The 26,971-nt window shown below is 44.9% G+C and overlaps 1 protein-coding gene across 1 annotated transcript in view; it reads right to left on the reverse strand.

The window, feature by feature from the left end:
* Positions 1–10,058: 10,058 nt before the first annotated feature.
* Positions 10,059–26,971, reverse strand: part of LATS2 (large tumor suppressor kinase 2) — a 62,757-nt gene continuing 45,844 nt past the window's right edge. Inside the window, exons 3-8 of the mRNA XM_024216927.1 lie at positions 25,848–25,980; positions 18,688–20,216; positions 15,885–16,467; positions 14,747–14,929; positions 14,037–14,143; positions 10,059–12,652 (exon numbers count right to left, since the gene is read on the reverse strand). Of these exons, the coding sequence (XP_024072695.1) occupies positions 12,158–12,652; positions 14,037–14,143; positions 14,747–14,929; positions 15,885–16,467; positions 18,688–20,216; positions 25,848–25,980 (3,030 nt within the window). The 3' untranslated portion in view covers positions 10,059–12,157. The remainder of the gene's footprint in view (positions 12,653–14,036; positions 14,144–14,746; positions 14,930–15,884; positions 16,468–18,687; positions 20,217–25,847; positions 25,981–26,971) is intronic.

Here is a 26,971-nt window from a genome sequence, read left to right on the forward strand (position 1 = left end):
GTCCGACGACTCCCAACTGATGAAACCATGTCCCTCAGACCACTGGATTCAAGGTGCAGTCCAGCAGGAAAGGCCAAGCAAATCCCCTTACTCCCAGGGCAGCAGCATTCGGTTAAGGTGGGATGCAATTCAGATCAAAACAAACTGGATGCATCAGGTTTTTTTTCATTTGGGACATACACACACAACCTTCCCAATGGAAAATTAGTTTTTCAGCCAGAGGCCTGAAGGAGTGCATTTTGCTGGGAGATATTTGCTTTTATTCAATACATTATTTTAATAATAAGCACTTTAGGCAAAGCAATAAATCACATGAATGTAAGAGACTTGTTTAGCAGCCATGACAAGCCACACAGCAAGAAGTTGAATCTAGCAAAAAGCATTACTTGAACAGTAAAACACTATGAATAGGATGCAAACACTGAAGCAGATTTTTCAGAGCTATTAGCATGCCATCAATTCAGTATTTTCCATCCATTTCATGCATTTAAAAGAATCTGTTCTTTGGCAATCACCCCAATTAAACAGATAGACCATTTATCTGGGATGATGTGAATTAAACTGCTGTTCTAAAAATAATCCTTTTTCCGCCTTTAGTTAATTTAAGAATCTGGGTTTTACATGGAGGACATCATGAATTACCAACACAATCCTCAATCTGTCCAACAAAAATGATATGTTGGAAAATTGCCACACTATTAGAAGCATCAGAGATGGATCTCTGGGCTGATACTGCAGCAACTTCACATCTATCATGCAACAAAATATTCAGTATTTCTTTTTTCACAGCCCTCGGGGTAGGGGCTGTGTCTCTTCTTATGTATTTGTACAGTTCCTAGAACAATTCCTGATCTTGATTGAGACATTTGGGTGAGATCCCAATACAAATAAATAATAGCAGCACTGTCCACATAGCTAAACCTCTCATTCAGGCCCTCATAATGTCATGTCTTGATGATTGTCACTCCTTACTCTTCAGCTGACCCAACACACATGTCACTCCCTTCTGAAACAAAGGAAATGCAACAATCACCTTCCTGTCCATTGCTCTATCATGTCGTCAACTGCGCTCTTTGAACCTCCTCCATTGCCTCCCTGCTTTCTACTCCACTAACCTCAAACTTTACAAAAAATGTAGCTTTTTATTGCAGTCTTATCAATACATCAGATTAAAACCTTACTTTGTAAAGTTTTAGAATTATCATAATCAACAGACTTAAGAAAAATTTGACAGCCTAACGTTTGTTCCTTAACCATACAATAGAGCTAAAACAAAAACATGTATATGAAACATTGAACCAAAAAGCAAATAATTGAAATAGTTGGCACACCAATACACCTAAAACTCATTATCTGCACACAAGTACCTTTTCACCTTTATTGAACTGATTTAAAAGATGAAGCATTTACAAGGCAGAGTATTAGTCCAGTTTCAAGTTAAATTGTCCGTTTGTCCACTTTCTCTTTTGTTCTGCAGGGCTTGAGGCTATTGCTGCATAATTTAAGAAAGGAGACCAGACATTTTTTAAGTTCTTTGGTTTACCTTGATATGAACAAGTTCAGCTTTCCATTTTCACCACATGCCATACGCTGCTTAAAAGCCACTAGAGGAAGGCACTGCTTCCATGTTCTTACAATAGCACATTTCTTTTCCAGGAAAAACATTTTTACAAGTTTTTGTGTGTTAGCAGTTGCTATTCCTGCATTATCTATTCCTGAGATTATTTCCTGCAGGAAGAATTCAATACTTCTAATTCCAACAATATTTTTGGTAGCTGTTACTATTTTCTGCCAATATTTCTGTAGTTGGGACAGAACCAAATTATATGTTCTAAGCTCCCTTCTCCACTCGAGTTTCTCCAGCACTATATGAAGCAATTGTATCATAGCCCAATCTGTAGGGAGTAAAACAGAATCTATGTAAAGTTATTACAGCGAGTTTCCATCAAATTACAGGCAATAGCACTACTTCTTGTGCAGTTAATTCTATTCTTCCTCAGTCATTTGAGAGTCAAATGCTTTTCTTCCTCATTTACCTTTAATGTTGTTCAAATTATATACACTTTTATAAATTCTACCTGTAATTCTTTTCCACTGAGAAACCAGGAATAAAATTGCCTCTAATAAATTATTGCTACTTCTTATTGCAAAACTCCACATCAGGCAATATAGGTACAAAGGGAGGTTATGAAGACCCCTTTTGTTCCTACAACACTATTACTGCTGTGTTATAGATTTGCCACTCTGTAGTAACACACTATCACATACACTGTTCAGTGCTAGACTGCCTTCCAAATTATTTAGGTCTTCCAGGACAAAGACTGGAAACTTAGTGACTATTTTACCTGATGTCAACCTGGTGTACTTTTTTTAAATTGAAATCCAAGGGTGACTTCTTGCCTGTGAGAGCAGGTCCAAGCGGAGTGGTAACAGCCATGGCAGAGCTACCGCCAGGCTCATGAGGGTCCCGTACCAGTACTGCCTGGGCCACGCCGGGGTGATCAGGAGGACCCGGGCCTTGTCCAACTTTATCTTTTCCAAGACCCTGATGATTAGAGGGAATGGGGGAAAGGCATAGAGAAGCCTGCTTGACCAGGACAGGAGAAAGGCATCAGAGATAGTGTCCCCTCCCCAGGCACCCCCTGGAGCAGAACCAGGGGCATCGCCAGTTCTGTCAAGTCACTAACAGGTCCACCTGGGGAGTTCCCCACCTTCGGAAGAGCCGGTGGGCCACTTCCTGGTGGAGGGACCACTCGTGTTGCAAGGAGAAGTCCCTGCTTAGGCGACCCACCTTCTCATTCCGGACGCCTGGTAAGTGGAAGGCCTTCAGATGGATATTGTGGGCTACACAGAAGCCCCACAGCCCGAGTGCTTCTTGGCAGAGGATCGGGCCCTGCCTTGCCTGTTGATATAGAACATGGAGGCCGTGTTGTCCATGAGGACCTTGACTACCTTGCCCGCCAGGAGGGAGCGGAGGGCCATACATGCCAGCTCCACCGCCCTGAGTTCTTTGACATTTATGTGTAGGGTCAGGTCTTGAGCCGACCACAGGCCTTGGGTCTGAATGCTCCCCACATGGGCACCCCAACCCAGGTCTGACGCATTGGATACCAGCTCCAATGATGGGGCCTCATCCCTGAATGGGACCCCTTGGAACATGCTGCTTGGGGTGGATCACCACCTAAGGGAGGTGATCACTGAGTGTGGCACTGTGAGGACCTTGTCCATCCATCCGTGGCCTGGGAAAAATTTGAGGCCAGCCAGAGCTGGAGGGGTCTCATCCTGAGTCTGGCATGATGTACGTGCATGCCGACATATGACCCAAGAGCTGCAGGCAAACCCTGTTGTAACCGGGAACCTTGTGACCGAGTCGATGAGACCCTTCAGGGTATCAAACCTGTCTGGCAGGAGTGAGGCCTTGGCCGACACTGCATCCAGGAGCGCCCCGATAAACTCTATGCATTGGACCGGGACTAACGTGGACTTGGTGTTGTTTACCAGCATGCCCAAGGCGATGCACGTGGACAGGAGCGCCACGTGATTCCTCACCTGCGACCGGGAGGTGCCCTTGACTAGCCAATCGTCCAGACAGGGAAAGATCTGGACCCCTCGCCGTCTGAGGTAGGCCGCTACCACTGACATGCATTTTGTAAACACTCTGGGGGCAGTGAACAGTCCAAATGGGAGGACCGTAAATTGGTAATGATTGTGTCCCACCACAGAAGCGCCTGTGCCCCTCGAATATGTGGATGTGGAAGTACGCATCCTGTAGATCGAAGGCAGTGTACCACTCCCCAGGATCCAGGGAGGGAATGATGGAGGCCTGGCCAGGGAGACCATGTGGAATTTGAACTTCACCATATGTTGGTTTAGGCCCCATAGGTCCAGTATGGGTCTGAGCTCCCCTTTGGCCTTCGGGATAAGGAAGTAACGGGAGTAGTACCTCTTGCCCGTGAACTCGTCAGGCACTGCCTCTATCGCTCCTAATTCTAGGAGCCGTCCCACCTCCTGCTCGAGCAGGGCTTCGTGCAAGGGGTACCTCAGGAGGGATGGGGGCAGGGGGTGGCTGGGTGGGGAGGAGGTAAACTGGAGGGAGTAACCCCGGGAGATGGTGCTGAGGACCCATTAGTCCGAGGATCTGCGACCATTCTGGGAGGAAAGCACACAACCGGTTGGAGAAGGGAAGCTTTATTGCCGTTGGATCTCTGATGAGGACTGGTGGGATGTCCCTGAGCATCCCGTCAAAAACACCTTTTCCCTGCCTGTTTGTCCTTAGAGGGTCCAGGCTGGGGGGCAGGTCGAGACTGCCTATGAGGGCGTCTCTTATAGTCCCGCTGCTTCTTACGGGTGGCCTCGTATTTCAGGAGGGCAGCCGGGGCAGAAGTCTGCTGTGGCTTAAATTAGGTTTTGCCGGAGCCAGGACATATAGACCCAGCGTCTGGAGGGTCGTGCGGGAGTCCTTCATGCCATGCAGCCTTGTATCTGTTTCCTCTGCAAACAGAGCTTTCCGATCAAACGGGAGGTCCTGCAAGGAAGACTGGGCCTCGCTGGACAGCCCAGAGAGCAATAGCTTTGTTGCCCGTCTTATGGACACTGCTGAGGCCATCGATCGCGCGGCCGTGTCCACAGCATCCGAGGCAGCCTGCAGGGAAGCTCGAGCTGCCGATGTCCCTTCCTCCATGAACACACTGAACTCCTTCTTATCACATTCCTGAAGGAAGTCCTCAAACTTGGGCAGGAAGCACCACAGATTGAATTCGTACCGGACCATGAGAGCCTGATGGTTCGCCACCCATAACTGGAAGCTCGAAGACGAATACATTTTCCTACCGAAAGAGTCCAGTCTCCAAGAGTCTTTGTTCTTTGGGGTCGGGGCTGGCTGACCTTGTCGTTCCCTGTGCTTGACCGACTCGACCACCAGGGAGTTGGGCGCCGGGTGGGTATATAGGTACTCATGCCCCTTAGCGGGTACGAAGTACTTTCTCTCCGCCTTCTTTGATATGGGGCCAATGAGGCCGGTGTTTGCCACAGGGCATTCGAAATCTTAGTCACCCCTTCATGGAGTGGCAAGGCCACCCTACCCAGTGCCGATGGGGACAGCACGTTGAACAGGGAGTCTGCAGGCTCTTCCATCTCCTCTGCCTGGAGGTGGAGGTTTGCTGCCACCCTCTTTAAGAGGACTTGGTGGGCCCTGAAGTCCTCCTGCGGGATGGAGGGGGGGCGGGGCTGCAATCGCCTCAGCCAGGTGGGGCGAAGAGGCCGGCGCAGTGCTCAGGATGTCGGCCGGCACCGGAGGATCCACCACCTGGTTGGACTCCGGTCACGGAGCCGAGGACGTGTGTCCCACCGACTCCTTCGTCAGGGGCCTGGAGATGGAGACCGACGGAGCCTCCGAAGCTCCGGCCACCGAGCGAGCTCCCACCGGGGGCTGCGCTGGAAGCCACAGTGCCCACTGGTACCACTGGGCCGGCCACAATGCTCGGTGCCACTGCACTTGCTGTGGCACTGGCGGGGCCGCTGTCTGTGTTGGCCGGTCTGGCTCACTGAAGGGTGGCCACAAACGGAGACCTGGCTGGCATAGGATCCATTGCTGTCTCTCGACCGAGAGGAGTGGTGGTGCCGGGATCTGCGACAGTCATGAGACCGCGATCTTGACGTAAAGGACCGGTACCAATGGTAATAGCTGCTCCGCGAACGGCCTCACCAGGCGGACCTGCGACAGCGAGATGCAGGCGATCGATGCCTGAGGCTGCGATGTCTTGGCAGAGACTCGGAGCGGGAGTCTGAGTGGGAATGGCGTCAATGACCGTGCCGTGACCGACTGCGGTACCCCCTCCGGGACGAGGACCAACAACGACGTCCGCCGCGGTCCCGTTGATATCCGCTCTCTGAGGAGGACCGGTGCTGCCAGTCCTGGCCGGATGGAACCCAGCCCGACAGTCTAGTTGGCGTCCGGGGCGATCCATGTGGACTCTGCCCTGAGCAGATGCTGAGCGGTGATTGGCGTCCGGAATGTTCCCTTGACCGAGACCGGTACCGAGCCGGAGGCAACTGCAGAGATCCCAACGGTGGCTTACCTCTGGAGTGCGGGGCCGACATCGGCGGAGCTCCGGGCACCGGCATGGACATGACGTCCTGGGCCTCCTAGAGGGCTTTGGGTTTGGAAGGCATCCGGACATCCAGAGAGGCCTGTTCCGAAGGGGCCGGGCTACTCCGCTCTACGTGAGTTGGAGGCCTGGGGCCTGATGGGGATTGAGGACTGCCCGACATGGGCCTAGCCTCGTTCCCAGACATCCCTCGGTGCTGTTGCGAGGGGAAGTCTTTGTCCTCTTGGCGTGTCCCATGGACGGGGAGCGGTGCCGACTGGTTGATGGCACCGGCTGATCGCCACGTACCGACACCGCAGTGCCCGGTACCAGCTCGGAGCGGCATGCCGGGTTCGGGGTCAGCGCTGACTCCATCAGAATGGCCTGGAGCCTAATGTCTCTTTCCCTTTTAGTCTGGGGCTTAAACGATTTGCAAATTTTGCACCTTTCGCTGATGTGGGTTTCTCCCAAACAGCACAAACAGTCTGTGTGCGAGTCACTTCTCGGCATAGAACGCTGACAAGAACCGCACAACTTAAATCCCAGGGCTCGGGGCATGCCCCAGCCTGGGCTCACTGACTAACTAAAACCAACTATTTAGCTAACTAACTACAGGTACTAAATGAACGAACAGTTCTGGGGACAAGCTACAGCGAAGCTGGAGCAGAGCAGTTCCGACGCACCTTCACTGGCAGCAAGAAGGAACTGAGGGTAGGGGGAGCACCCGGCTCCCCTTATACCACGCCAGGCAGGCGCCACTCCAGGAATCGAGGGGGCGCTCCCCCCCCATGGGTACTGCTAGGGGAAAAGCTTCCAGCACCGGTGCACGTGGCGAGCACACACACCTACTGTGGAATAGACATGAGCAATCACTCGAAGAAGAATATAAAATTTGGCTGATAAAAGGTAATTGTGTTGATGTTTCTGCTAGATATTTGGCTTGGTTACCACACAACATATTAAGAAACTAGAATGATATAAAATTAACATAGCACATGTTAAATGGATTAAAAACTGGCTGACAAGCCTCAGTATAACTAAAACCAGGGTATCATTACTGAGCGAGTGTATTTCTAGTGGGGTCCCACAATGTTTGGTTCTTGGGCCTATACTATTTAACATTTTTATCAAGAACCTGAAAAAAACAAAATCACCAATAAAATTCACAGATGACACAAGGATTGGTGGAATGTTAAATAATGAAGAGGACAGGCCACTGCCAGCGATCTGGAGCACTTGGTAAGCTGGGCAGAAGCAAACAGTATGCATGAATCAACCAAACGTAAAGCTCTACATATAGGAGAGAAGAATTTAGGCCACACTGTCAAGCTGGGGGGACTCTATCCTGGAAACCAATGCTTTGAAAAAGACTTGGAAATTATGGTGGATAATGAGTGGAACATGAGCTCCCAGCACAAAGCTGTGGTCACAAGGGTTAATGCAGTCTTTAGATGTGTAAACGGAGATATCAACTAGGAATAAGGAAGTTATATTACCCCTATATTTGGCACTGGTGCAACCGCTTCTGGAATACTGTATCCAGTTTTGATGTCCACAATTCAAGAAGGACATTGATAAATTGGAGAGCGTTCAGAGAAGAGCCACAAGACTCATTAGAGGATTGTAAAACATGCCTTATAGTGATAGAACTCCTTGAGTCTATCTATTTAGCTTAACCAAAGGTGTTAAGGGGTAACTTGATCACAGTCGAGACATACCTCTGTGAGGAACAGAAATTTGATAATGGAGGGCACTTCAATCTAGCAGACAAAGGTAAAACAAAAATCAATGGCTGGAAGTTAAAGCTAGAAATTCAGACAGGAAATAAGGTGCAAATTTTTAACAGTGAGGGTAATTAACCATTGGAACATCTTACCAAGGGCTGTGGTGGATTCTCCATCCCTGGCAATTTTAAAACTCAAGATTGGATGTTTTTCTAAAAGATATGCTCTAGTTCAGTGTTTTTCAAAGTTTGGGTAGCGACCCAGTACTGGGTCGCGACATGTAAGTCACTGGGTCGCCTTGCTCAGCACCCAGGGACTCTAGTGGATCTGGTCAGCACTGCTGACCTGGACGTTAAAAGTCCCGTCAGCGGTGCTGCCCAGCTAAGGCAGGCTAGTGCCTACCTGTTCCAACATCGTGCTGCGGCCAGCAGTGGGTCCAGCTTCTAGGCGGGGGGCCACAGGGCTCTACGTGCTGCCTCCACCCTGAGCACCAGCTCCACACTTTCATTGGGTGGAAACCGGCCAATGGGAGCTGGGGGGTGCTGCCTGTGGGCGAGAGCCATGCAGAGCTGCTTGCATGCCTCCGCCTAGGAGCCGGACCTGCTACTGGCCACTTCCGGGGCACAGCGCGGTCTGCGGTGCCAGGACAGGTGGGAAGCCTGCCTCTGCAGCCCGGCTGTGCCGCTAACTGGGAGCCACCGGAGGTAAGTCTGTGCCCCAACCCCGCGCCCCAATCCTCTACCCCAGCCCTGAGCCCCCCAAAACTGGAACCCCTTCCTGCACCCCAAACCCCTCATCCCCAGCCCAGAGCCCTGACCCCCTCCTGCACCCCAACTCCCTGCTCCAGCCCAGAGCCACCTCCCACACCCTGAACCCCTCATTCCCGGCGCCACCCCACAGCCCTCAACCCCAAACCCCAACCCTCTGCCCCAGCCATGAGCCCTTCCGACACCCCAAACCCCTCATCCCCAGCTGTGTTGGGTCACGGACAACAATTTTCTTCAACTGGGTCCCCAGAAAAAAAGTTTGAAAACCACTGCCCTATTTCAAACAGGAATTAATTCAGGGAACTCCTATGACCTGTGTTATACAGAAGATCAGATGAGATGATCACAGTTCCAAAACAGAGCTATTCAATGGTGCTCATGAAAAATAGTCCTTTATTTGAAGGATTACCTGAGGTACATTTGCTACACATTGCGATGGCAAAGGTTTGAGAAGAGTCTGACCACAGTTCCTATAATCTTGTCTTTTCTATTCAATGCATTTTGAAGAGTTCATATTCCAAAGCAGTGTGCAAGAATGAATGTAATGTAACAGCACAACAAGGAAGAGAATTTTAAGGGTGGAGCATCAGTATTTTAGAATGCGTCTATTGTAATAGCCTGGAGGGGTCACAATAGGATGGAGCTTTCAGGGATTCTGGTGATAATGAAGATCAAAGATCCAAAATATGTTACTACTAAAATTTTCCCTCAGTCATGTCCCTTCATTTCTATTTTTTATTCTTTCATTCCTACAGTTTCTGCAGACCCAAACCAGGACATCCTACTTACACTAGAGAGGCCAGATCAACAGCACACTCTGAAAGAAGGTAAGAGTTCATCCTGGGAGCCAAAGTAGTGACATCAGCTGCCTTCCCTCCTCCTCCTCCTCCTCCCGAATAAAGGACTTTGGACCAAATTATCTCAACTGTGTCCAGCATCCACTGTGTGCAGCTAAAATGGTGACTGCAAAGAACAACTTGTGGCTTCCAATCCAGGGGCCAGTTTTCCATTGGCCTCCTCATCAGTGTCCTTCCTGGAGCTGCTCTACACAATGCCAACTGGCTACAACCTCAAGGGACCACCATGCCAGTGGGGTTCACCCTAGTGTAGTGGCACCATGCTCAAACTTTTGCCCCCTACACTGAGGATGGAGAAAGATGAAAGACGTAGTCATGGTGGCTTTATGCTAGCTAGTGACTCTCCCATGCCAGGGGACTCATCAGCTAGCAGCTGAGAGTCTACAGAATAAACTAGATGTGAGTGTAGAAAATAAACTGGCCAATGTATATAGAAGGATCTAAACCAAATGTTGGATCCAGGTTTGAAGAAAGCTGAGATTTGGATCTAAATTTTATGCCTCAACTCCACCACTAACACTACAAACCAGCCCTCACAGCACAAACACACAGAAATGATCATTTCAAGAACACACAATGCAGTTTAGATTTTGATTCAATTTTTTTAATAATAAATTGTGCCAGTAGAAGCTTTCAAAGGCAATGATATATCAATAAATAACAGTTAAATTGAGTTCCTGAGAAAGAACCTACCACATGAAAGAATGTCAGATAGATGTAAATACAAACAAACAAAAAAGCAGTAATACTGAATCTTACATGGACTGTCACAACACAAGCACTGCATACCTCATAGCACTCCTTTCATACAAATGTAAACAAATACACAATCATTTTTGTTTCGTCCAAACTGATTAATTTATATGTGTTGTTGCTTAGATATCTAAACAATGGATAGGATAGGATAGGATATGCTAAAAACATTAAGGAATAATATGTGGAGTAATATATGGAAAAATTCTGAAGCTCCAGATTTAAAATAAAATAATAATAATAAAGCAAAGACACACTGAAGGAGTGTTTTCCTCAATGTTATTATGTCAATCACTTAAATAGGACTATTACACTAATCGGAATTAAGATTTTTTTTGTTTATCTATTTAGTTATATATAATAAAAGTAAATATGTATGGCTTAATTATCTTTAGTATTCCAATATCACTTTTAATAATTCTCACATCTATATATAGAAGAAAAATACATATTTTAACAAAGTTAAGATTTCATATTTCAAAGTGCCTATCATTTGATAGGAATGAGGGACTGTTGTGTTCCATCACAGCAATATTTCCATTGAAGAGACAACAGGACAGAATAACTTTCTAACAATGCTAACTTTTTCAAACCTTAGTGCCTAAAGTTAGATTCCCAAATCCTTAGTCAGACAACAAAATATAAGTGGCCTGATTTTTTAGAAGTGCTGAGCACCGCCAAATCCCACTGATGTCAATGTGAGTTGTAGGTGCCCAGCACCTTTTATAAAGTGAGTCCATTTTTGTTTAGGACCCTAAATATGGATTTAGGCACCTAGCTTTAGGCATTAAGGTTTGAAAATGTGGACTGGATACTATGTGTTACGGATAGCGAGTGTTAAATGGTGAAGTTTTACCTACTGATCACTGTGCTTTGTGTGCTACATGAATGAGCTAGATTTAGACTGTTGCCACAAGGAAACTGTAAATAATGGTTTGCAATTTACTCTTCTTAGGGAGCTGTGTGTGCAGATGATACATGTTTACTAAAATTGACCTCCTACATCAAGACCACAAAAATCACTAATCAGTTATAACTTTGCAATTTGTCCAAAATTAATATTGGATACAATCATAAAAGAGAAAATCATCCACACAATACATTATCAACACAGGTTTAAAATGGTCTAATTTTAGACCCTCAGTAAAAATGGATTCACAGGACCTGCCTGTGAATGGCAAGAAACGGCCATTTCATATAGAAAAACACTGCTCATGCAACATTCTTCACACACCAGACACTGAAATCACACCCAAATTGTCACTTACTCACACTTTCTATTACACCCCAACAAGCGGAAAAAAATAAAGCAGCTTTAAGGTTATGTCACAACTTTGAAATGTGGAAAATACAAATTAAACAAAAATCACGGTGTGAATAAAATGGCATCTGTAAATTTAGAAAATTAGAGAGCAGTTTTTCTTTTAGTTTTTTAACATTATTGCACAGAGACCTTTCATCACATGTTCTTCAGCTTTATGCATTTTTCCTAAATGTGAAATAATAAGTGCCATGGATAAAATAAAAAACATAGAAAAGAAGAACAGCAGCATGATTTGTCAAAGTTAATCCCTATAATTTAGTAGGAAAAAAAACCTGCTATAAACAAAATAAGTGCTCTTTACTCATTTAAAAAATAACATTGTGTAAGTCTGTAAATGCTGATCGGAGTAGGGGATGTTGACTTCAAACAAAAATAGGCCTGGCAAGGCTAGGCTGCTGGCCTTGCAGATTTTGGTAAAGACCGGGAATTCAAGTGTAATTATCAACATAGCTATTTACAATGAAACTGACCTGAACTTAGAATGCTCATTTAGGACCTGGTCCTGCAATCTTTTGACTCCCCAACTCACAATGGCCTCAACTGGAGCTACGCCTGAATAAGAACTGCAAGATCAGGTCCTAAATGGTCAGCTAAAGGCCCTCTTCTACTTGTAAATAAGATTATCTGGAGTACTCAGTACAATAATTTACACATATACAGGTTGACAGGCTCCAGTCTGATCCACCACATCTTTGTTTTCTGCATCAGACTTCTCAGACTGGCTAGATTCAATTCCAGAAGGCTTTGGGTATCTAAATGGATATCCATTGTCATCAAAAAACCTTCGGAAAGTAAACTCATAAAAGGCATGCTCTGTGTGTTTACTGTTTGAAGAGTTTAGTGGGTCCCATGTCCTCGTACTGTCCCCGCTAGTGTCATTCCAAGGACTTTCTTCTTCAACTGGGTCAAAATTTGAGGTGTCCATTGGATGGCTGATCTTTGGAACATAGGGAGCTGTCTGTCTGCGGATATCAGTGGAGAAGTCTATTGAGTTAAAGAAAGGATGGGCCTTAATATCATCTGCTCCACTTCTTCCAAGTCTCTCCTCAGCAGCACAGCAGAGTTTTGTGATAAGATCACTTGCCTCAGGGCTTAGCTTGATCTGCAAGGGAATGTGCAGTGTGCTCTCCCAGTTTATCACCTGAAGAGGAGAAAGATATTCAACATCATCTTTTAATCTTTTGAACAAAAGCTCTTCATTTGTCAATGCTGATTGAGCTAAAGGTCAGCTCACACCCACAATTTTTACTTTTGAAAGGCAAGAATCCAGTGGTCTGATGACTTTGCAAACATGCTGCTCAGTGTGAGCAGTACAGGAAAAATTGTGAGGAATGGACATGAAAACAACAATAAAGATTTGATCCCGTTTCCTATACAAATATTAGAGAACAGCTGCAAAGCTAAAAGGAAAACAGATTTTAGCTCTGAAATGTATATGCTGAATACTTCTCACAGGCCAGATTGTAGAGGGCATTCTAAGCAGAAAAAGAAGAGAAAGTGTAAATTTAACTTGTTTTTAAAAATGGTTATTCCTGTTCTGCCCCTCTTCCCACTCTGTGAGATTGTATTCTGGGAATATTTTAGTGAGCCAGAAACAACACGTGCAATCTATGGTATCACTGCAGTCATAGAACTGTGTCTTCTGGGATGTATTTAGTGAACAAGGAAATACCACTGCATTACAGACAGGAGAAAAAAGAAATTTAAACAGTGTCAGTTCGAATTTATTCCTAGCTGAATGCCCCCACAGCCAAGTTTGAATGGATACGCAGCACAGACATTTCTAGGCTAAATTCAATATTCATTTAGTTTTGCAATTTGCCTTTGAAGAGATGGAGGGAGAGATACCTCCTTCTAATAAAAAGAATTGCAACCACTGCTCAACTTTGGAATATTGAAATTGCAAACTGTGACGTTATAATTAACATATGATTTTCAATAGCAAAATCCATGGTGAACAATTTAAGAGAAGGTGCTTCTCTTTAGGTGTAGTACTTGAAAACAATGTTCCCATACAGATTACCAGGTTGCTGAATAAAAATCCAGACAGCATTCACCCAAGAGTTGTGCAGTCACAATGTCAAGGAAAGTAAATATTTGAATTAGGACCTGTCCCATCAAGAGAGAGGAATCCTCCTCCTTCCCCCACCCCATTTTAAAGCAGGGAAAATTTAAGCATTTTAGAAAGGAGTTGCTAAAATGGGATATTCAGCCCCTGGGAGGCTGGAAGGATGAACTTGTAGTTAAGGCACTGGAGTGGTATACAGGGGTTTCATTCCCAGCTCCACAAGTCAGTTACGGTTGATTTTTTTTTTTTAAGCTGCCATTGACTTGGAGGAGATTTATGATTGCTCAACATCTTTAGTCAGGCCTTTAATCTCTCTTTGCCCTCTCTGTACAATGGGGATAACACTTCCCTATCCCACAGCAATAGGATGAGGATAAATGAACATCTGTGATGTGCTCAGATACAGGTGAGCAGATAAATAAAAATAAGGTCTATTTGGAATTCTGCTTTAACCTACCTTTAGTTGGGTTTCTGTGGGAGTGGGGGCCAGAAAGGGAGGCTGCCCCACTAACATCTCAAAGAGAATCACCCCAACGCTCCACCAGTCACAGAGCTGAGTGTATCCTGAAAAGCAGGCAAAAGACAGTGTCCCACGACCAATAAGAATTTGAGTACAGACATTGTTTCCTCTTCCAATTTAAATAATATTGAAAAACACAGCCTACGCTTTCATCTTCTCTCACACCTTTTCATTCTCAGTAGTGTGATTTGTGACCTAATAAGTTACTCAAAATCCATATTACTGTGTGCCTTCTGCTGGCTGACCCAAATTCTACTCCTGAAAGCGGAGAAATCCTAATCCTGGCAGCTAGAGATCATGCTCCATATTTTTAAGCATGACACTGGTGACTGAGGAGCAGCCAATGGAGGTTATCTACTGACTAATTCAGACTGCGGCATGGAAATTATCATGTCCTAGGGACAGCAGAAAAGCCGAGGACTGAATGGCCATGGAGGCAGAAGTGCCATCTCAACCCTCAAGGTGAATAGTACTGAGGCACATCGGTATGGCGCATGAAGAAATTTGCACTGGTCAAACAGTTGACTTAATGTCCAGGGCTGTCAAACTGATACCCGTCCCCAAAATTATATTTACTAAAAAAAAAATAAAAAAAAAAAAAATCAGCATTCATTTAACAGAAAGAAAACGAAATAGAGCTCATCTACCTTTGCGAAGCAGTACTTCAGGAGCTATATAATTGGGGGTCCCAACTAATGAGTGGGCTAAACATCTCTGATGCTGCTTTTTAGCTCTTTGCTCCAAGGTTTTCAACCTATCGCCACATCTACAGTTGGATACATCATCCCAAAGATCACTGGGCTCCATGCTGTCTTGTCTGCTATGGCTCCCTTTCAAACAGAAACAGGAGGAAATAAAAAAAATGTTTATTTTAATAGAATTATTTATAAAACAATTGTCAAATAGAGAGAAAAACAGATTACTAAATGGCTCGTTGTGCCATCCAATATTTCCCCCTCTCTCTCGAGTAAAGAAGAATAGGTTTAATCTGAAAAATTCTCCATTTTTGGCTAATTTTCCATAATGAGCCCCACTTCTCAGTCCCTTACTAAACCTTTCAGAAACACATCTCCAAGTAAAGAGCAGAGGGGTGTAATAAGTTTGGGATATCTGTACAGATTGCCCTATGACTACTGGTCAGGAATGAACAGTGCCTGAACAATGGCATGAATATGATCACTGGGGCCAGGAATACATCAAATGAGTTTATTTTATGATTAGTTCCTTTTGCCACCAGTAGGAATCCCCCCCCCGAAGCCAGCGAGAACTGGATGTTTATTGCTATCGCAGCAGTTTAAGCTACTGATGGGGACTTAAACTAGCAGTAGTTGAAAGCAAAGGACTGAAACACCAAGGGTATGTCTTCTCACGGCAAAACAAAATAACTGTGGCAGCAAGTCTCAGAATCCTGGTCTACAGATTTGAGCTTGCAAGGCTTGCACTGTGGCACTAAAAATAGTAGTTTAGACACGCAGGCTTGGGCTGGAGCTTAGACTGTGAAGCCCACCCACTCCCCAGGCTCCAGAGCCTGAGCCTGAAGGACTACATGGCTACTTTTAGCACCGTAGTGTGAGCCCGAGCCTGAACATCAGGGTTCTGAAACTTGCTGCCATGGGATTGGTTTAGCATGAGAGTCACCAAGCCATTGGCTTAGGCCTCTTCACCTTGATCATGTATAAAATGTTCAGTATACTCTAAAGCTAGCACATTTGCAGAGTGACCACTATTTATTTCAAGGTGAAATAATACAACATGCATCACAAATAGTACATATAAGAACACTACCTTTCTGATAGTACTTTGAATTGTGAGTCCATCTGAATCCAGTACAGAGCCCAAAATCAGTCAGTTTGATATGCCCATCAAGGTCTATCAAAATGTTGTCAGGCTTGATATCTCTATGGATAAATCCCATTTTGTGTACGCTCTCTATGGCCAAAGTGAGCTCTGCAATATAAAAACGAGCTAGATGTTCTGGAAAGACCTCCATCCGTATCAGCAGACTCATCATGTCCCCACCAGGGATGTAGTCCATCACAAAGTACAAATTTTCTTTATCTTGAAAAGAGTAATAGAGTTTCACCACCCATTCATTGTCTGCCTCAGCAAGTATATCCCTTTCTGCTTTGACGTGAGCCACCTGGTTACGATTCAGTACATCCTTCTTTCTCAGGGTTTTCATGGCATAGAGGGCATGGGTATCCACTTTGCAGGCAAGGCACACTTCCCCAAAAGCACCAATACCTAGGGTCTTGATTTTTACAAACATAGATTTATCCATTTTGGCCCTCTTCAGTCTGTTGTAGTTGGACTCCTTTTGGTAGAGAATTTTCCTCATTTGCTCCTGCTCTGCTTCACAAAGGCCAGCCTTTATAAGAAAAAACAAATCAGAACAGCCAGTATAATTACATTCACAGCCAGAGACTCACCACACTAGCATTTTGAAAGCATGTGGTTAGGAGAAATTAACCATGAGCTCGAAGAGACACACATGAATTTGTTTGCGCTCTGTCTGTCGATATATTTTTGAAACTCTTGCAATTTCACTGCATCCTGGCCTATCACCTCAATTTGCTGTAAATCTTTGACCACTGCACTGAATCCAGTGTCTCCAGAGCGATTGACAGGAGGAGTTTATTTTAACAAGACAAGTCTGACCAGGAAATTGTGATGGTTCCTTTCAGACATGGACCTTGCTACTGTGATCCGTGCCTTTGTCATCTTGAGACTGTATTACTACTGTACACGCCACATGGAATTACACCTTAAATCTATCCAGAAACTTAAGCTGGTGCAAGATGCAGCAGTCCATTTATTAAATGGTGCTTCTCGGTGGTCGCCGAATCTTTAAAAAATCTGTTATCTGCAATGGATTTCTGGTAGTTTCTGGGTGGAGTTTAAGGTGTTGATTCCGACCTAGGACTCTAAATGGGCTGGGACCTGCCTGCTGAAGAGACTACCTTTCTCCCTATGCCATGTTGCCACAGATGAATCAAGCTCAAGGGCCTCTGCTGATCACCTTTATTATATAAGGGAGAGAGCTGCTGGCACAGCATTCTCTATAAAGGTCCCTTTCTTTTGGAATGCTCTGCCCCCAAGGTCCTGAATTCATTGGCTTTCTGGGCACTCTGCAAAACCCATCTGTTTAATCAGGCATTGGCTGAAGGCTCAGCCAACTGAGAGTGGGATTTCTGTCTGATGGGAAAGTGCAATGTGGGGGTGCTAAGCTGTAGTGTTCAGAGGACTGGAGGTCAAGTGCGCCATAGAGTGGGAGGAAAGGGTGTTGCTGCCGCTTTGGTTGATATTTATTTTTATTTTGCATCTTGCGTGCCCTGGTGCTTTTAAAACATATGTCAAAGGCTCACAAAGCTTTGATGTGGAGTCTGTATAAAAGTGAAATCTACAAATAAATAAAAAGAAGAGAAGGGGAGATTAAGGGAAACCTGCAGGACAGGTAGGATGAATTGCCAGATTCAAGCCAAAAAAACTCCTAGTAATAACATTTTTAAAAGTGAGCAGAGGTACATACGTATGTGAAATACGTAGGCAGCATCTACTATTTTCATGTGAAATGATTCTTGCAGTTTTAGAGATTCCTGGGAGTCTGCGCACTGCTGGTGGTTCAATCTAGGGGGAAAACTTTTGATATTCAGGATGGAGAATGTCACAGTACATCACTGTATTAATGGGCAGTTGGTGAAGTTGAGTTGGCTGGTGGTGTGTTTGGTTTTTGTTTTGGTGCAAACTCCTTTTCAATAACAAAGTGAGGGGAGACAGGAGAGATTGAAAAAAAGAGAAACTAATGCAACCTGCTTCCTTAGGGGCCATTTTCTGAACAGATCCGTGGCAGGACACTGTACACTAAAACCCAAACAATGCAACATAAATTGCAGTTTGCAATGAGAATCCTACACCATTAATGTAGTCACTAAAATTCTAATCTTTCACAGAGATTTTAGAGGTATTGTTTGTTTAACTCCTGGCTGCAATGTTGAGATTTCCCAGTGCAATATTAGCACCTGATGCAATTGACTTCAATGGAAGCTGAGTACTTTACAAGACTGGGGCATTATTAATTATCTATTAAAAAAGGCCACACTTAGAATTTTTAAAACTAAATATAAAAAGATACTAGACATATCAGACCATAGCTTGGGGTGTGTATCAGTTTCTAGTCTCATCTCCAGTTTTCAGTTGCTGAAATTTTCAAAAGTTTCACTTGGCAGAAATATTTCATGCTTGATTTCTTCCTGAAAGTGATTTATTTTTTAAAAGTTTAAGTGAGCAGTTCATCTGTTCCTTAATGCAAGGAGAGTTTGTGTATGCATGTGTGTGTAGGGAGGGGAGGAACACTTCCACAGTTTTTTAATATATATATTATATATACACACACACACCCCATGGGTTCCTAAAATAGGCTCCTAAATAAAAGTGGCCTGGACTTAAGAGGTGCTGGGCACCTGTAGCTCCCATGGGATCCTAACTTTAGGCACCTTGGTTTTACTTTATTCTTTTCAGTTGATTAATGTTACTCCTATACCAATCTGACCATGATTCGTTTGTATTAAAAGAAAAGAAAAAGAATTACTTTGGCCATTTCTTGCTCCAGCTGTAACCTTCTGTTGATTTTTTGCTGGTAGGTCTTTAGGACATTCTCCACATGTTGTTCCATGTAGAACTTGAAGGCAAATGGTGAGTAACTCTTAATTCGGGATTCTCTTTTTTCCTCATCTTTACCATTTTTTCGCACTGGCACAGGAGATGTCTGGATCTGCTTTTTATCCTTGCTTGTTTTTTCAACTTTAGCATTTTTGCTGCTTTTGTCATTTCTTTCACTATTTTCCTCAGCTTTATTGCACGTTGAATTGGGGACTCCCCGGAGGGTCTGTTCTACACCCATGCACAAACAGTTTATATCAAATTGCTCAGAGCTACCAGGAAGTAACAGATGCTTAGGATATGGTGGTGGAGGACACCTGGGCTCCTGATTACTGTAATCAACATCTAGTTGGTAGGCATTAGCTCCTCCAACAGGAAGTGGGTGCTGTTCAATGATCTCTAGGCTGTCCACAGGTGGGGCTTGTGCAGGTAGCCAGCCAGGGTGGGAAGGCCCCACAGCTGTTTGAGGCTCAGGTCTCATCACTCTCATGCTCTTCACTGGTTGGAGAATATGAGCAGATGTGACTGCTGTGATGGTATTTGGAGATGTAATTGAAGGATCAGGTTTTCCTGGAGGAACCTGTCTTATAGATACCGGCACTTGCTGCTGCTGGTGGTTGTTAAAGGAGTTAGTTCTGCTTGGCACTGAGGCGTCTGGTCTGAAGGATACATGTTGCCGTGGGGATGTTTCTATTCCTGGGTTTTGTAAAGAATCACGGTGTGATGGTGCTGCCGTTTGCCACTGCTGAACTTGAGGATTATTCATGTCATACAGGTCCATGTTCAAGCTATTTCTAGATGGAGCTATTAGATTCTGTGGTGGGCTGTCTGAAAAGTCATTAGCAAATGCTGGACCTCTGGCTATCACATGCATCTGGTGAGGGGAAGGGCTTGTTTGTTTGTGATGAGTATGTATATACAGACTGGCTGGTGCCTGCTGAAATGCATGACCAGAGTTATTTTGAACGGTCCCTTTATTTGGAAGATTTGCATATCCTCCCTCCTGCTGCATTTTATTTTGGAAAGATGGACTTCGCTGAACACCATACCCCATAGGTTCCCCCTGCACCATCATATGCTGCCTGCTGTAATGTGGGCTGTTTGAGCCATGAGTGGCCTGCAACTGTAAAGCTTGGCTATTGTGATTAGTCACTGGATAATTAATCACAGGAGAGTCCATATTTGCAGAATATGTTTTTTGTTGATGGCTCCCAGGTGTGCTGTGAGAGCCTACTCCCGAAGGTCTTTGTACTGCAGCATTCATGGCTGCAGACTGCGAAGCAGAGAGTAAATAGTCCATGTATGTCCTGGGAACGTCACTAAGCATATTTGCACCTTCTGTTCCAAAGCTTGTCCCTTCATAGGCTGTATTACTGATCTGATGATAGGACGGAAAAGACTCATTTGATCCTTCAAAGCTTGGCCTGCGGGCTACGTTATTTGGCACAATACCCTTTCCTTTATAAAAAGACAAAAGAATGTTAGGAAACAATTCATCTGAACAAATTATATTACATAATCCATTCATCTATACACAAACAAATATTTTTGTATTGCATCTGTGTTACCAAAATCAAACCAAACAAGATTAAGCTCTCTGACCATTTGAAGTACTAAGTATTATTATTATTATTAATAATCAACTGCAGTTCTATAGCACTTTTCACTATATGAATCACCAGTAGTTTTACCAAATCATGAAAATAGAAGCTCAAATATTTTAGTTATGATATCATCAGCTTGGATTTAAAAGCTAAAACAGTATCAGAGTCATGAATCACAAAGAGCTGGGAGCAGCAGATCTGAGGTCTGGAGAACTTGAAATGCTGCTGTCTAGGGGTGCTGCACCAATGGGAAAAGAGAATACAAACAGGCTATCAGAACATCAAACATTACTACCATTACTTATCTGTATTACAACATGGTCCAAACTGTGCTAGGTGCAACACACACAAATGTGTGTGTATAGATGTACATCGACATGCATACAACACATATGAAGAAGCAGCCCCTACCCCACAGTGCTTACACTCAAAACAGTGCACTACCTAATAAAACTGGCCAACATTTCATTATTTTATAAAATTAAGTCTCCAATTACATGCAGCTGGGTTGGTTATTTATTTATTTATTTATTTTGGTGATAAAACGCAGGGCCAAATTCATCAAGGATTTACTGTGGCTTATGTCAGTGCCAGTTATTACTCCTGAGAGCATTCTGCGCCAAAAAAATAAAAATTCTGCGAACAATATTTTAAAATTCTGCAAATTTTATTTGTCAAATAAATGTGGAGGCTCCAGCATGGCATTTGGGAGCCCAGGCCACTGGCTGCACAGAGGTGGGAGATCACCCTGCAGCCTCCCCACCCTCCACCCCGGGACATAGACTCAGCGATGAGGCTGCACTCACCCTGACACAGTGCAAGGATAGGACCTGCCCCAGAAACACCCCAGGGCCCTGCCCCTCTGTGACAGGTGCACCAGGTGTGGACAGGCAGGCTCAACAAGGCAGGATTGAAGTGTGGAGGGGCTGAGTGTGGGGGGATCGAGGTGTGGGTTGAGAGGGTTCTGTGTGGGTTAATGTGGGTGCAGGGAGGATCTGGATGCACAGGGGCTTGTTGGGGGGTTTTGCGTGCAACGGTAATGGGAATCTGCAGGGGGTCCAGGTGAAGGTGATTGGGGCTCAGCAGTCTCGGTGTGGGGGGGATAGAGCTCGGCAGGGGGTCTTGGTGTGGGGGGGCTCAGCAGGGGGGTCCAGATGCTGGGGGAGTGGGGATCCAGGTGCAGCTGGTTGGGGCTCAGTAGGGTGGGGATCCAGGTGTGGGTGGCTCATCAGGCTGGTCCAGGTGTAGAGGGAGTGGGACTCGTCAGGGAGGGTTCTGGGTGGGAGGCTCGGTGGGAGGGTCTGGGTATGAGGGGGTCCGGATGCACGGTGGTTGGGCGGATGGGAGAGCAGCCTCCTGTACAGTGATCTCTCCCCCTGCAGCTGAGGAGCGATGGTGCAGGAGCGGAGGGCAGAGTTTGCAGAACTTCCTACAGCCAGGGGAGAAATCTGGGGGTGGGTTTGACATGGCCCCGGATGCTGTGCAGGGGACGAGGAAGTCCGGTCCTTCCCAGCCCAGCTGGAACTAGCTGCTGAGCCTGGCGCAGGGTAGGAGCCACCAGCTGGGTCTTCCCCAGTCCCATCCCCTGCCCCACAGTGATTTACCTCTCTGCTGGCTGCCCTGGGCACCCGAAACATACTGCTGGGGAGGGCTGCATGACCGTTCTTGTGGCTTTCCCGTCAGAAAGTCATTTCTCTGAAGAGAAGCAAAGAAATCTGCGGGGGACATAAAATTCTGCACATGCGCAGTGGCACAGAATTCCCCCAGGAGTAAACAATTAACCCTTGGAGAAGGTCCACAGGGATACATATGGATGTGGAAGCAGAAATCTCCCATGTAGAAGTGGGGTCATTCTGGGGCAGCACAGCCAGAAGAGTGGCTGGCACTGGTTTGGAAGGGGATGTGGTTTGCGGAGGCATTGATGCAATATATCCACTCAGCATCTCTGCTGGCACGGCACATAGGGAGCATTGGCTGCAAACTGAAGCTGCTTCCCCATCAGGAACCCTGAAGAAAAGCAACAGTGTGAACATTACTGTCCTCCTTTGGAGTTGTGCATGCGGACTTGCTGGTACACAGATGTAATTTACATTACCTGGGACAGTGAATCTGATCAGACTGAGAAGTGTTTGGGTCTGTGAAGGTACATGACTCACCAGAAATGATTTTTGCCCACATCCTCCTATCTAGCAAGGCAAAATTTGAGGCTGCATATCTTTCATCTGGAAGGGTTTACGTCTTAGTGTATTTTGTAGTGTCCACTAACTACACCCATAGAGAACACTGATTCTTTCAGTCTCATCCACAGCTGATGTCAGATAGGCTCCATTTGGCTCTCAGTTGAATGCTAAAAATGTGCTATCAATTTTAATATTAAAAAAGTTAAAGCCAGATGAAGAAAGGAAAAGGATTTGAAAACGTAGATGCCATAGACCGTAACTGGAAATCTCTGAAGCAAGGGTTTAAACGCTCACACCCGGAATCTAAACGCTTCCAGCAAAGCTTGTATGCCATCTAATCAATTGCAGGAGGCCTACACAACCTAGCATAAGCACTCTAATACCAAACAAATCAAAATGTTTTTCTGGCATGTCAAACAGACACACGCCAATCACAAGCCGCCTGAGTTTAGCTTTTTTGAGGATAATGAAGTGAAGGCTTAAACAGAACTTAAAAGAAAAGGGCTTTAAATAGTTGCAGTAGTGATTTGATCCTGAAATCTCCATAGTCTGGCATTCTGTTTAAATGAGACCACGATGTGATCAGGAAGTAAAAGCAAAAGAAAATGAAAAACAGCTGGATAACCAGAACCTTTAGGCAGGAAAGATTGCAAAAACTGGGTTTCAAAAATGTGAACTGACCTACCAAAGGGAATATGTGCATTCAGGGGATAAGGATTTTAATATATTTGAAAGAAAAAAACCCACCCTATACATAAGGCAAAACATAGTTATTAAATAATTCTGTCAATATTATTTTAAATTCTTCCTAATGCTTATCTGAGGCCCGGTCTACACATGCCTTACGCGCAAGTCCAAAAAAGGAGAGAGGAACCCTGGCAATTACCATTCTGTTTGCCAGATTATCATCTCCCATACAAAACACCTGGAAGGGGGCCTGGGCTACGAAATCTCGGCAAGTACTCTACTTCCCCCTCACTCCCCTACACTGTCCCACTGAAAGTGCAGGATCTGTAGAAAAGGCAGCAGGGCCCATCCCCACACATGGCAGAACCCAGAGCCATATGTCACCACACAAGCAGCTTCTCCTTACCCCACTCCCTCATAGTGGCTACCAGGGACTGCACTCTGTCACCCCCAACAGGAGAAATGGCTTTGTCCCCAGCTTTTCCAAGTAACCTCCATGGGCTTTTCCCTTCCTCCAGCTTTCTCTCTTCCCAGCCACTCCTCATTAGACTTGCCCAGTCTTAACTCCCTCCCCAGCACAGACCCTGGACCAGCAGAGTGCCCTTATTGGGATCTGGAGTGGGGCGAGATGGTGAGGGAAGTTACTGCATTAAGCTAAATCAGTTTAAGTGCATCTACATTTGGGGGTTGTGCCACTGTAACTAAACTGATTTTAAGTTGATTTTGTTAATTAGTTAGGTACAAGTTTTCCAATACAGACGAGACCTTAGAACGTTACCAGTTACCCGTAACATATAAAAACCCACCTCTGGCCAGAGGAGTGGCCATCCCAAGGTTGCTGTTAAGCCCATCCCACTTCTCTTCCCCCATCCTGGTAATGACAATGCTATCCGATCCCATAGGTCGAGCTACTTAAATCAGTGGTTCTCAATCTTTCCAGACTCCTGTACCCCTGTCGGGAGTCGGATTTGTCTTGCGTACCTCCAAGTTTCACCTCACTTAAAAACTACTTGCTTACAAAATCGAACATAAAAATACAAAGTGTCACAGCCACACAATTACTGAACAATTGCTTACTTTTCATTTTGTCTGTATGAAATGTTAGTTTGTACTGACTTTGCTAGTGCTTTTTATGTAGCTTGTTATAAAAGTAGACAACTATCTAGCTCAGTTGATATACTCCCTGGAAGACCTCTGTGTACCCCCAGGGCTACACGTACCCCTGGTTGAGAACCAATGACTTGGAGGATGGCTATTCATTTTCTACCAGCCTATTGGTTACTCTGGGGTGGGTGCGTCTCTCTCTCTCTCTCTCTCTCTCTCTCTCTCTCTGACTAGAAATTCCATCCCGGACCTGAGAAATCCTCCCAATCAAAGTTTTGTTGAAACTAGCACATTCCTGCAAAAAAGTTTGTTTCAATGAATTGGAATCTTCCAACAAAAAATATTTTGTCAAAAAAATTCCCAACCAGCTCCAGCAGAGAGGAAATGGATTTCTTGGTAGTTGGGCCCATTCAAATAAAATGCACTTTAATAAAGCCATCTGCAGCGTTATACATCTAGGAACAAGGAATGCAGGCCATACCTGCAAAACGGGGGACTGTGTCCTGGAAAGCAGGGGTTCTGAAAAGAATGTAGGGATCATAGTGGAGAAGCAACTCAAAATGAGCTCCCAATGCGATGCTGTGGCAAAAAGGGCTAATGCAGTCCTTGGAAATGTAAACAGGAGTGAGTAGCCTTGTGGACACTACAGAGTCTTTGCTGGTATAGCTATGCTGGCAGAGCCCGCTAGTGGAAACGTAGTGTAAGCCCACAGGAGTTCTGCTGGCATAGCTACCCTACCTCCCTGAATGACATTAGCTATGCCTACCAAAGCACTCTTCTGGTGGCACAGGTGTTGCTACACCAGGGTTTGCCAACATAACTACATGTCTGCTGCAGGGGTGATTTTTTTCACACTGCTAGCCAACATAGCTATGCCGGCAAAACTCTGTCGAGTAGAGTAGGCCTAGGCGTAGGAGGTGATTTTACCTCTGTAAATTAGGCATAGATTTTTAACAGTGAGAGTGATTAATCACTGGAATAAACTACCAAGAGAGGTGATTCTATATCTCTTGATGTCTTCAAATTAAGACTGGAAGTCTTTCTGGAAGATATGCTTTAGCCAAAGACAAGTTATAATTTAGTCAGACAAGTTACTGTGCTCAATACAGGGGCATCTGGGTGAAAGTTAATGGCCTGTGATAGACAGGAGGTCTGAGCAGATGATCTAACGGTCCCTTCATGGATTCAATAGAATTGAAGGCCAGAAGTTGCTGGGCATTTCCAGTCTGCGAGATCAGACTCTTGCTGAATCTAGGGACCTTGCCACAGAAAGTATGTCCAGTTTGCTGTGGCGCATGCAGGACCTTGCCCTCTTTCTCCTTAAAGTGGACTACATAGAACAGGGTTGAGGCGCACTGGCAGCACTGAGTAGAGAAGCTGGTGATGCTGTTCCTGTGAACAGAAAACTCCTGCCCACTACTGTCAATTCAGCTCTTTTCACCAGCAACACATCCACTTTAAAAATAAATATATTGCAAGAAAGAGGGGTATAATTTAAAGGAAATTATGCTTACCTGGCGAGGTCTGTTTAATCACACGTACTATCTGTTCATTTCTAGGATCCAGATAGCCCATCTTACTAATGTACTCCAAAGCTGCTTCAATGCTTCTGCTGCCTGTCTGCTTCAGAGCTCGTACAGCCATCTCCTAAATAAAATTAAAAGCAGAGTAAGAGGTAAAGCATACAGTCAGACAGAAATCAAGAATGATCTCTTAGTCTAGGGATCAACAGGATTTTTTATATTTAAAACATGATACTGTACAAATCAGGGCTGATTACGACCAATTGGACTTGTAAGTTTTCAAAATATTTGTGTGAGTTAAGTGACTTTTGTTTTTTTAAATACTCAAATTCTGGCAAGGTATTTGATACTCCACTCCCAAAATGGACTGCATTGTTCTGTGCTATGCCAAATGACAGCTAAAAATTCTGGTAGCTACAGTTCTTTAATACTATTTTCTCATTTGCTATAGTTCTACATTAGTGTAAATTTTAAAAAAGCAAATCAAATGTTGCTGCTATAAACAAACTCATATAAACAACATAGACTAAGAAAACAAGAATCATACACATATCTTAGGAAAATTCAAGTAAAACTCATCATACATGTTGGCACAGGTATTGTTTCAATGGCAAACCCTGCTAAAAAGCCAGCAGGTTCATTTAGTATAAACACTGTCCAGCCACCATATCCTGTAAGCTTCCCCCCCATGTCTCTTCTCCCCCCTGCAAGACAACAACAAGTTAGGTCTCTTTAGAACAGGGGTTCTCAGGACAAATTTTTGGGTGGCCTCAGAGTGCGGCCACCAACTCTTGCTGGTGGCCACTCACACTTTGTCCTAAAATACTTAATTAGCTTTAGGAAAAACAAATAAATATGCACATTTACACATCCAAATCATAGTAATTTATTGATTGCTAGCTAGTAAGTCTGCTGTGAAAAGTGATACTTGTATGTTTGTTAGTATCACTTTTCACAGCAGACTTACTCAGTCCTGGCAAGCCTGGGGACAAATTAAGACCTGGATGGGGGGGCTGGGTAGGCAGCAGGAGCCAGGGGCGATGCGGCTCGGGGGGGGTGGGGGGGGGGAACTGAAGGAGACAGTGGGGGGCCAGAGCCTGAAGCTCCATGACTGG

This window comes from Terrapene carolina, unplaced genomic scaffold, assembly GCF_002925995.2.
Source record: "Terrapene carolina triunguis isolate 2854851 unplaced genomic scaffold, T_m_triunguis-2.0 Scaffold138, whole genome shotgun sequence".
Classification (NCBI taxonomy): domain Eukaryota; kingdom Metazoa; phylum Chordata; order Testudines; family Emydidae; genus Terrapene; species Terrapene triunguis.